At 40.2% G+C, this 12,716-nt stretch overlaps 1 protein-coding gene across 5 annotated transcripts in view; it reads left to right on the forward strand.

The window, feature by feature from the left end:
- Positions 1–12,716, forward strand: part of MTMR14 (myotubularin related protein 14) — an 88,795-nt gene that overhangs the window by 64,186 nt on the left and 11,893 nt on the right. For 3 of the 5 annotated variants that reach the window (XM_056524685.1, XM_056524684.1, XM_056524689.1), the window contains exon 18: positions 6,543–6,698. The exons of the other annotated variants lie outside the window; for them this stretch is intronic. In XM_056524685.1, the coding sequence (XP_056380660.1) occupies positions 6,543–6,698 (156 nt within the window). The remainder of the gene's footprint in view (positions 1–6,542; positions 6,699–12,716) is intronic. 5 annotated transcript variants of the gene reach the window in all.

Consider the following 12,716-nt stretch of genomic DNA (forward strand, 5'->3'; position numbering starts at 1 on the left):
CATGGTCAATGCAGATTGTTGATTAATCATAAAGTATCACCTTTATCCAATTCTCTGCACACCATTATCTCTTCTCTTTTGCTCACTGTAATCTTGTTTCTCATTGAGAACAACTTACCTCTTTTGCCATACTCCATGTAGGATTTTCATCTTGAAGGATTTTTATAATCCTTTAGGCTTTATCAGTTAACATCTTTCTTGTTGGGACCATGTTTTCTCCTTATTAGCCAAGTCCACAACTTGTTCAGATCTGTATGAGAACAAGGGCCATGTTCACATCACGAATGTGCCTTGTGTGGCAAGTATATGTCAGCAACCTGTCACAATGTGCTGCAAACATACATGAGCATAGATAGGCACAGGACCCATTGACTTTAATGGCTCAAGCTGAATTAGGTAGTGAATACTTTCAAGTAATTTCCTGAGTATACATGTTTTATTTTGGACTTAAAAGTATGGCGTGCTGCGCGTTTGAGTCAAAGTACAAACATGTAAACAGTCTGGAAATTAGCTGAACATAGTCATGACTGACTATGGCTGACCATGTTTGGGTTGTTGAAATCAATGTGACCCATGCCTGTCTGTGCCTGAGTACATTGACATCCCATTGTGACAGGTTGGTGACAAGTAAGTGCAACGGAGAACACAATTGGGATTTGAACATAGCCGTGTTTGTATTATTACTCTTGTAACTTTGAATGCTTTTGGAAAAGGAAATTTACAAGGTGAGTCTATACTTTTCATAACATTGAGTTATTCCATCATTTTTACCTCTAATAGTATTTTCTGTCATGTGTTGTATCAATGTTTCATAAAGCCAGTGATAATCTATTAACCCTTTAACGACCAAGGATATAAATGTACTTCCTGGTGCGGAGGTACTTCGCACACAAGGATGTACATTTACGTCCTGTGCATGAACGCGAGCATCGGAGCGGTGCTCACGTCATAAATGGCAGGTAGGTGATAGCAGCCGGAGACCCGTATGTAATGGCGGACATCAGCGATTACGCCGATATCTGCAATTAACCACTCAGATGCTGTGATCAATACAGATCACGGCATCTGCAGCAGTGCGGCACTTGTAATCGCTGATCTGAACGCCCGCAGGGCACTGCCGCGGGGATCAGATCAGCTAATATGGCGGACGGAGGCTCCCTTACCTGCCTCCGTTGCCTTCCCGGGGTCTTCTGCACTGATCTGCCTTCCAGCAGACCAGAGCAGAAGATTGCCGATAATACTGATAAGTGCTATGCATATGCATAGCACTGAACAGTGTTGGCAATCTAATGATTGCCTTGAATAGTCCTCTATGGGGAAATAAATTGTAAATATAAGTAAAAAAAATTGTGAAGCCCCCCCTCACAATAACATTTTAAACCACCTCTTTTCCCCATTTTACCCCTAAAAAGCATAAAACTACAGGTCATGGTGCAAAAACTGAGCCCTCATACAGCCCTTAAAAATGAAAGTTATAGGTGGTCAAAATAGGGGGCGATTTTATACATAAAAAAAAAAATAATTTGGATATTTTTTAAAAGCCATAATAGAAAAGTATATAAAGATGGGTATCATTTTAATTGTATTGATCCACAGAATAAAGAAAACATGTAATTTTTACCGTAAAGTGTACAGTGTGCAAACTAAACCCTCCAAAATTAGCAAAATTGGGGTTTTCATTTAAATTTCCTCACTAAAAAATATTTTTTTGATTCGTTGTACATTTTATGGAAATATAAGAGTTATGGATTTTAGAAGGCGAGGAGGATAAAAAGCGAAAATGCAAAGATAAAATTGGCCTGGTCCTTTTTAAGGTCAAAATGGGCTTTGTCCTTAAGGGGTTAAAGGAGTACTCCGGAATAGGAAAACTTATCCCCTATCCTTAGGATAGATCAGTGTTTCCCAACCAGGGTGCCTCCAGGTGTTGAAAAACTACAACTCCCAGAATGCCTGGACAGCCAAAGGCTGTCCAGGCATGCTGGGAGTTGTAGTTTTAAATAATCTGGAGGCACCCTGGTTGGGGAAACACTGGGATAGGGGATAAGTTTCAGATGGCAGAGGGTCTGACCGCTTATCTTACCTATTGGGGATATAGTTGTATGTTCTTGAAGTGTGAGAGCACCATATTTTATATTGAGGTATGTACAGAATGTGAATGTTCGGTGGTGTGAAGAAATGATGTCTTGCTCACTTAATATTCCCACACTGCTGCTAATATAAACCTAAGAAATCCTTGTCCATCATTGGGTTCAGAGATCCCTAATTCAATCATGTCCCTACCTATACAGTAATTTATTCTTGGGATGCTGTACATCTTCTCTCTCATGTCATTGCTCTCAATACAACTCCTTTCTATGTATCTGGAGCACCACTGATCTAAGAAAATTTACTCAAGAGACCTAGTGAGAGATCATAAAACCCTTTCAGTGTACATTAAAATTAGAAATCTCGACTTTTTATTTTTATTTTTTTCTAATATCTAGGTTGAGATATGATAGCAAGTTACAGGCCCTAAGCCTAAGGCTGCACTACTGAGAGAATCTTTTGCTTCTTAAAGGGGTATTCCAGGCCAAAACTTTTTTTTATATATATCAACTGGCTCCGGAAAGTTAAACAGATTTGTAAATTAATTCTATTAAAAAATCTCAATCCTTCCAATAGTTATTAGCTTCTGAAGTTGAGTTGTTGTTTTCTGTCTAACTGCTCTCTGATGACTCACGTCCCGGGAGCTGTGCAGTTCCTATGGGGATATTCTCCCATCATGCACAGCTCCCAGGACGTGACATCATCATTGAGCAGTTGGACAGAAAACTTCAGAAGCTAATAACTATTGGAAGGATTAAGATTTTTTTAATAGAAGTAATATACAAATCTGTTTAACTTTCCGGAGCCAGTTGATATATATAAAAAAAGGTTTTGCCTGGAATACCCCTTTAATTTTTGTCAGGTGTTATGTTGTCATGGAGACCACGTTTGAATCTAAATCCTCTAAGGCTGGCTTCACACCACCATTTGAGTGTCCGCGGCACAGATAGGATTTTGTAAGCTCAAATTGTTTGAAATCGTATCTGTGCAGGGCCAGGTACTGACAGATATGGAGCCATTAACTATTATGGGGCTGCGGACCCGATCGTAGTCTGCTAGTAACTACAATCTGGTCCTTTTCTCATCATGTCCGATTTTTGACACAGACTGAAAATTGTGGTCTGCCACGATTTTCAGTCTGTGTGTCAAAAATCGGACATGCTGAGAAAAGGACCAGATTGTAGTTACTAGCAGACTACGATCGGCTCCGCAGCCCCATAATAGTTAATGGCTCCGTATCTGTCAGTACTTGGCCTTGCACAGATACGATTTCAGACAATTTGAGCTTACAAAATCGTATCTGTGCATCGGAAGGTCAAATCGTGGTGTGAAGCCAGCCTAACACATCACTATCTACATTCTATATGGCTGTTATGTGCATTGATATATCTGGTGATTGGAATGCCTATATTTATGATTTTATAACTAAATGCTCATTTCATTATAGGAGGTAGGTTAACTTGTTAGGGTCGTGTCTGATCAGCTTGTTAACTGTTTCCTGTAGCAAACAACATAAATATTTACTTGTGAATGTAGTTTTATTCTGCATTTTTTTGGGGCCATTTTTCTCTCGTCTGAGAGTTTAAATGAGTATTCCATGGAGTATTTTTTCCTATTCTGCTTAGCCTGCTGTTAAATAGAAAAAAAATCTATGCTCAGCTTCCCCGCTGCTGCTGTCCTTATAGAGCCCAATCTCCCTGGGGTCAGCATGAGAAATTGCCCACTCTTCTAATCAGTGGGTGAGGTGGGATACTGCTGGAGCCGCTGATTGGCTAAGTGGGCAGTTCCTTATGCCACCCCCAGGAAGTGTTTCACAGCAAGACCGGGCTGCATGAGTGGTGTTGATGGGTAAATGGGAAAAGCGAGTATTTATTTATTTTAATTTAATTTAATTTTTTATTTATTTACAGCAGCCAGAGCTAAAATTATTTAGAAAAAAAGGTTTCCCATTTCTGTGGGCAGATTTTTACTCCAACCTTGTGCTTGAACCCCCAAGTTCCACATGTTTAGATTTTCCACAGATTTTTGTTTTACAATCCTTCCTCCTCTACAGGACGTTGGCTGTAATCTGTTTACATAACCCATCATTACTTGAGCACATGTTCATACTATGCTGGTAGTAAGTGGCTTATACGACAGTCTGATTGAAGCAAGTCTGACCCTGCAGCTATCGGACACCGAAGCTTGATTTTACGGCTAGTTACTCTTTGCATTTCTAGCTAACACAACACTGCGCTCCATTCCCCAGTGGCAATACTGGAGCATGAGCGGAGAGAATGCAGCAAGTTGGCATGTGTTTTAGTAATAGCAGGTGCGGTGGGTTCTGAAGCCCTGGCTGCAGCTTACACATTCCCTATTCCAGATTACATTGATTTGAATGGAGACCTCTGAAGGCTGACCTCATTTTATAGTGGTGTGTTGATTTTTCTGGCCCACAGGAAAATAATGCTAAAGTGTAGATCTGCTCAGTTACATACAGCTAAAGAAATGGATTGTCCTGATATTGTGTGGATTTATGAAATGTGTATTTAATTTTTATTTCTTTTTATTGTTGTATAAAACTACATGTGTTGCTGGCACCTATGTCGTGTGTATATGCAATGTAGTATATATCATTTTTATCAGTAGTTTATCAGTAGTACTGTGTGTGTATATAACACTTTGTAATCTATTTTATTAGAGAAATTCACATATTTTTAAACTTCCAGCAACCAGAGTAATACATACTAAAGTAAATAGTAGACAGAGGAGGGGGTTGAAGGTTTGGGTTACTTTCAGATTACATGCTGTGAGGGGAGGAGATATAAAGTATACACATATAGAAACCATCACACAATTTGCAGGTTAGCTTTTTTCATGGTAATATACTTCAAAGAGGTCTAAGTATCTTCTGACATGTCGTAGTCTTGATCACATCAGTTGGGGTTCTTGGTTCTCAGTTTGGTGGGGTTATGTTCAGTCACCTCTTTGCTGAAGTCATTGGTGGTTATGTAAACATACCTAATAGGTGTTCTTAAGGAAAGTACATACCGTAACAGAACAGTTTGGTTTGCTGCAACTATCAATGCTGACCTTGGCTTTTTCCACTTTGCACTTGACTTGACTTGGTCCTTCTCAGCATGTAGGGACTAATGCATGTGTGTTACTAAAGCACAATCTTTATGGAAAATTTATGTTACAATACAACATATTTTGTATAAGACATTGTACATTTTATGTAGTTTATAGACTGTTATATATTGTATCGTTACATTTCAACTACCTTGTGGGTATATATTATATGAAAAGGAATGTAATGTAACACTTGTCGTCTTTAGGCCAACCTATTAACTGTACAAGAGGCAACAGTTTGTCTTCAGGATTTTTGTTACTTCCCAAGCCGTTACTTTTGTTTAGAGATGGCAAATACTAGTTAAATGTATGCAAACTTGGTGCATTACTATGACAGTCGAAATATCTTTCTGCATATTACTCTGGTAAGAAGAACAAAAAAGTGATCCCACTTGGTTCAGCAGGGGCCCATCAATGCAGTTATTGCCAGCAATTCACTTATAGGCAAGCATTCTTTGTGCCTTTTATAGGGACAATCTCCTATGCGCCAGAGTAGTGAACTATTGACATGGAGCTTCCTTACCACATCTGGCCTTGAATGACTCATGTAATTGTACAGTTCACCTGTAGTGGCCACTGCTAGAGAAATGCATTGCCGGATGGGGCTTCAATCTGCAATAGGAGCTGATCAATGGGGTCTGGCCTCATCAACCCCAAATGATCAGCTGCAAGCACTAACCTAAAAGGGGGTTTCTTCTTTAGACTGCCCCTTAAACCTCCAATTGGGCCCACTTAAAGAAAAAAAATGGTTTGTTTTTATGCAAAAAAAAGTACATTTACAGTAATACCACTTTATATTGTGCATTGTGCTATTTTTAATTATTGTGCAAACCCAATGAATAATTTGCCTTGAATGTAAAAATCCTAATTCTCAACTAATCATGACCCTGACGTCTTGTCTAAAGATTTCTTTTCTAAATCTTCACTTCTTGGGCAGTGGTGTGTCTTTTTTTATTTTTTTTATTTCTCCAAAGTCCTATTTGCAACTTTTGTATTGTATTCAGTAGCTTGCTTATGGCTGTTGGTCTGGATTTCTATTAATATGGAGACCACAAATTTTTTTCACGCTTTGTGTGATGGTTTCTGCATGCACCTTGGCTTTGCAGTAGCTCCGCATTACAAGAGAACCGTTGACCATCTCCTCGAGAGAGCAGTTCCTCGGCCCCACGTCTCTCCAGTTTCCTCCTGGTGGACAGCTTTGTCTGCAGTTCTCTTCACTGATGCAGAGTGACAAGAGCTTCTGCACACCGCTTCTCTGGAGACTTAAAGGGGACGGGACAGTTTGATTCTGTTTTTAGTAGAAGACACTCATCCTACGGTCTTCCCTTTCTTTCTCTTCGCCTCAGATCAGCGGACCATTCCCTTCCTGGATCTTCCGTCTCTACAGACTATGGCAGCTGGCAGATGGTATCGGAGGGTGGGAGTGTTCATGACCATGGTATCCTCAGTGCCGGTACCTTCCTCCCCTTCAGCTTCCCAGATGAGAAACCTAGCAGTGGCCTGTAAGTGGATCCTGTGTCAGCTGCTCTTCACCCCAGTGAATGAGCTTTCTGACTGTTATATTGCCCAAAGTATAAAATTGTGAAGGGCTGCAGATCTCTTGAGATTGCATTAGAGATATTCACTACATAAGAACTTTACTTAAGTTACTCATTGGTTCTTAAACTCCAAGTATTGATGATCTGAATGCTGCAGACACCATTGGATGAGCTTCTGGCGGTTATGAGAAATCCCAATAGGTAAATGGGATTCTCAGGATTTTACCTAATGCACAATGATGTAACAATAATCATTTTTTGTATACAGTTTACCAAGTTTTCTTTTAATTATTACTTGGAATTAACTGCTTATAAACCTCTATTATTGTACTAATTCTTCCCATGATTCTTTAAACTTTCCAGAACTCACCAGCTATTCCAGACCCTCAGTGCAAGGGCCTGGTGTAAATGAATGAATGATGAAAATTTGGTTCTGGTTAGACCTCCTCAATAAGCAATCAGTAGTACATTTGTAAGGACAGCTAAAAGAAGTTATATATGGAGGTATCTTTTTTTCCATTAGAATATCCTCTTGGTATTGTTGGATCAATAATTTATTAATTACATGGAGTCTTCATTATCCTACTCCCATTCCCAATGGCAATACAGTAAGTGACGGCAAATTCAGTACTACACCAAAAAAAAAAAAAAACTATAGCCACTAGGGATGCACCGAAATTATCGGCCGAAAATGCCGGCATTTCCGGCTAAATGAATTTTCCCCCGATTAATTTCGGTGGCCGTGGCCGAACCCTTTCCCGACCCATGACATACATGAACGTCATCGGGTTCGGGTCCTCATCATAACATGAGATGTCAGTAATTTGACTGGTTGCCACTTTTGGCAGTACCTGATGGCCCACTGCTGATTCTTGTAGCAGGGGGCCGCAGCTAATTGCAACACGCCATGGCTGGCTTTTAACCCTTTAGATCGCCACTGTCAAAGCTGACAGCGGCGTCTAAAGGGTGCTGTAAACACTCCCTGGTGGTCCAGTGGGGTGGATCGTTGGAGGGGGTGTGTGATCCACTGTGGAGGTAGCCAGAGGGCTTACCTCTGCATCCCTGGGGTCCGTGAGTCTTCATATGATTTGAGCCTGGCTAAGCAGGCTCAACCAAATGAGCACACAGATCAATGGGGTTCTATGAAACTTCATTGATCTGTATGAGGAATTTAATGATTCCACCTAAAAGTCCCCTAAGGGGACTAATAAAGTGTAAAGTTAAATAAAAGTTTAAAAAAAAACCTCCATTAACACCCTTCCATAAAAGTTTAAATCGCCCTGCTTTTCGCATTTTCCATATAAAAAAATAAGAATAAACAAACATACAGTATTTGGTATCGCCATGTGATCCTGCCGTGTGAATGGCTTGAACACAAAAAAAAAATTACGCAAACATTGCTGATTTTGGTCACATCACATCCCCCCAAAAAAGTAATAAAATGTAACAAAAACTATATTAAAAATTAAAGTGGCCGAGGCATTGCAGTTTCGTTTTTTGGCCAAGCACAGCCAAAAGTTTTGGTTTTGGACCAAAATTTCCCCTTTGGTTCATCCCTAATAGCAACTATACTGTTTCTCCTATACACTCTGCCTTTATGTAGAAAAAATTAATAAATATAATACTGCCCCTTGTGTACCAGAATAGAACTCCTTTTTATACTGCTCCCTATGTGTCGAAATATTCAGTTGCAATCAAAATTGATCACCCCACCATTTTAATTTAGTTTTATTTGCAATATTTACAAACTTTAGTGGTTAAAAAAAAACAGCTAAACACAACTAATATAAAATGTGAAGCCTATCTAACTATGACTAAACACCAAATGAATATAATTTAAAACCATGGTCAGGTAAAACCGATAACCCATAAAGACCTACAAAAAAAAAGTTACATGTTGTATGAAAATCACATGACTATCTTATTGAAAACTCCTTATACACAAAACAGCTAGGCCCAAAAAAAAATGCAACACGATGGACATATTAAAAACAGAACAGTGAGGGAACACCACAATTTCATATACAGTCATGGCCGTAAATGTTGGCACCCCTGAAATTGTTCATGAAAATGAAGTATTTCTCACAGAAAAGGATTGAAGTAACACATGTTTTGCTATACGCATGTTTATCTCCTTTGTGTGTATTGGAACTAAACCAAAAAAGGGAGGAAAAAAGCAAATTGGACATAATGTCACACCAAACTCCAAAAAATGGGCTGGACAAAATTGTCACCCTTTGAAAATTGTGGGTGAATAAGATTGTTTCAAGCATGTGATGTTCCTTTAAACTCACCTGGGGCAAGTAACAAGTGTGGGCAATGTAAAAATCACAACTGAAGGTAGATAAAAAGGAGAAAAGCTCACTTAGTCTTTGCATTGTGTGTCTGTGTGTGCCACACTAAGCATGGACAACAGAAAGAGGAGAAGACTTGAGAATCAAAATAGTTTGCAACCCATGGCACTGTAGCTAATCTCCCTGGGCGTGTACGGAAGAGAAAAATTGATGAAAGGTGTCAACACAGGATAGTCCGGATGGTGGATAAGCAGCTCCAAACAAGTTCCAAAGATATTCAAGCTGTCCTGCAGGCGCAGTTCGCGCTGACACCGATGCTCCCTGTCTGTTGACATTTAAATGAAATGTAATGCAGTGGAAGGAGACCCAAGAGGACCCCACTGCTGACATAGAGACATAAAAAACAACACTACATTTTGCCAAAATGATCTTGAGTAAGCCAAAATCCTTCTGGGAAAAATGTCATGTGGACAGATGAGACCAAGATAGAGATTTTTGGTAAAGCACATCATTCTACTGTTTACAGAAAACTGAATGAGGCCTACAATGAAAAGAACCCAGTACCTACAGTGAAATATGATGGCAATTCAATGATGTTTTGGGGTTGTTTTGCTGCCTCTGGCACTGGGTGCCTTGAATGTGTGCAAGGCATTATGAAATTTGAGGATTACCAATGGATTTTGGCACCGTTTAGCCCAGTGTCAGAAAGCTGGGTTTGCGTCCGAGATCTTGGTTCTTCCAGCAGGACAATGACCCCAAACATACATCAAAAAGCATCCAGAAATGGTTGGCAACAAAGCACTGGAGAGTTCTGAAGTGGCCAGCAAGGAGTCCAGATCTAAATCCCATTGAACACCTGTGGAGAGATCTTAAAATTGCTGCTGGGAAAAGGCGCCTTCCAATAAGAGAGACCTGGAGCAGTTTGCAAAGGAAGAGTGGTCCAACATTTCGTCTGAGAGGTGTAAGAAGCTTATTGATGGTTATAGGAAGCAACTGATTTCAGTAATTTTTTCCAAAGGGTGTGCAACCAAATATTAAGTTAAGGGTGCCAATAATTTTGTCCAGACCATTTTTGGAGTTTGGTGTGACATTATGTCCAATTAGCTTCTTTTTTTTCCTCCTTTTTTTGGTTTAGTTCAAATACACGCAAAGGGAATGAACATGTATGTATAGCAAAACATGCTGTGAGAAATACTTCATTTTCTTGAAAAATTTAAGGGGTGCCAACATTTACGGCCATGACTGTATATATTCTGAGGGATGGAACCCCTCCTTGCACCCCTCCCCCCTCCTCCTCTATCCCTGTCCCTGCGTGATTGACAGAAGTTGAACCCTATTTTCAAACCTCACACTTGTGCACAGTTTCTATGCACATTGCAGGGACGAGATCTGGAAACAGGGCTTTGCTTCAAGCTCACTGTCAGTCATGCAAGGATAGGGATGGGAGGGGTAGATAAGAGGCTTCTGTGCCTCAGCACTTCATGAACTTGGAATCACCTCTGACTTTTTGCACTGGAGAATAAAACTATTTTTCTGCAATACAGAAGCACTGCCATATAAAGTATATGAAATGTACCATGTCTCCATCTCCTAACAGCGGTCTAATAGTGTCAGCATTTTGAAATTGAAATTTCAATAGATTCCCTAAAAGTGCAAGGGACTTTTTATGGGCCTTAAATTTACCAAAATAGTCTCATTTTGTATTTCTTGTTTTTTGGCTGACAAGCAAAGACAGAAAAATTGTCTGTTTTACAGGCACAAAATGTCTTGAAACTTTCAAACAGTATATAATTTTAAGCCTTAAAATATAGCCATACATTACGAAGTTAAGTAGTTTCTCAGTACTAAAATTCCCAAATTCCCAGAATGTAGTGTTTTCCCCCAGCTGTTTATCACAGCTCTTTCACAGCACTCCAGCCAGTTTTCCACGCAGAGCATTGCTCCAAAGAGCAAACCAGTCTGCAGAACTGCTGTATCATTGTATTCATTTGGTGTTGAGTTATTTTGTGATGGGCGATGGTAGTGCATGCACTATTTCTCCCGTTCATTCGCCTGTCACAAAATAACGCCCGTTATTAATAATGGGCGATAACTGGTTAAAACGGCTATTTGAAAAATCCCACTATAGTCTATAATGGGATTTTCGAACGGCCATTAGGGATTTTGTACCGGCCATATAACTGCCGATTTCCTAACGGGTGTTCATGATGGAAGTATTTTATAATGTGAAAGGGGCCTTAGTAAGTTGTATGTCTTATTATATATCTTTAATTACATACATTTATATAAATAAAAAAAATCTGATACTGAACTACCTCTTCATTAGTTGCTTTTAGGTGTGCTGGAGATAGAACCCCTCAAATGCCTGGACTGGGTAGGGCTTTGGTAACTGACATTTGAAGATTTGTTAGACATATGATGAAGTTAAGAAAATAGATTGTTGCCTTGCACAAACAAGCAAAAAAAATAAAACACACAAGATAAAAAAGGCACTGAATTATCCTAAAGATACAGCAGACTATGTTTCGCAAGTTCAAAATTAAACACTGTCTACACTTCCTAGACATGGGAGAAGGATTTGGTAGCAGGCAGTGAAAGCTTCCTCTCTGAGGAGACAAGTGGTCAAAAAACCCTTAAAAGGTACCGGTCACCAAATAAATTTTCTAAAATCAGGAGTTGTTCTCTAACTACTCCTAACACTCCTCTCACCCTAAAAAAATGTCAGAGCTTTAAAAATCTCTGTATCATCCTTTTTTTTTTTTTTTTTTTTTTTATTCCTGCTCACATAGTGCAATCTCCCAGCAGGAGAAAGTGGGCACTTCCCAGCAGGCATGACCTCACTGAAGCCTGCTGGGGGACCACTTCTGCCCTCACATTGTCACAGTGCTGTGATTAATAAAATACCTCAGGCTTTGTGCTGCTTTCAGTGAGGCTCTTTGCAGCTTTCAATCAAGCTCAGTGCATACAAACCCTTCCGGAGCTTGATCCACAGGAAGTTCTTTTCTTTTTGAACTTTCTTTCTGCCTGACCACAGTGCTCTCTGTGGACACCTCTGCCCATTTTAGGAACTGTCCAGAGCAGGATAGGTTTTCTATGGGGATTTGCTCCTACTCTGGACAGTCCCTAAAATGGACAGAGGTGTCAGCAGAGAGCACTTTGGTCAGGCAGTAAGGAAATTAAAAAAGAAAAGAACTTCCTGTGGATCATAACAGCAGCTGATAACTCCTGGAAGGATTAAGATATTTTAATAGAAGTAATTTACAAATCTGTTTAACTTTCTGGCACCAGTTGATATAAAAAAAAAATGCTTTCCAGTGGAGTACCCCTACTGCCGGCAGTAAAAAAAAAATAAAGATGTACATACCTTCCTCCGCTCCCCCTGGGCCTCCGGTAACCGGCTCCGGTCTCCGCCGTGATCCACTCCCTGGTGGTCGGATGAGTCCTACTGTGCTCAGCCAATCACCAGCCGCAGCGAAGTCCGACTCAGCTGGCGATAGGCTGAGCGGTAGTGTGAGAGCGCTTCAGGACACACAATTATTCACTACACCGGCACCTGCGGCCAAAAACATCACGCTGCCGCTGAGCCTATCGTTGGCCGAGTCGGGACTTCACTGCGGCCGGTGATTGGCTGAGCGCAGTATGACTCATACAACCACCGGCAACCAGGAAGTGGATCGCGGCGGAGACC

Source organism: Hyla sarda, chromosome 6 (genome assembly GCF_029499605.1).
Source record: "Hyla sarda isolate aHylSar1 chromosome 6, aHylSar1.hap1, whole genome shotgun sequence".
NCBI classification, from domain to species: Eukaryota; Metazoa; Chordata; class Amphibia; order Anura; family Hylidae; genus Hyla; species Hyla sarda.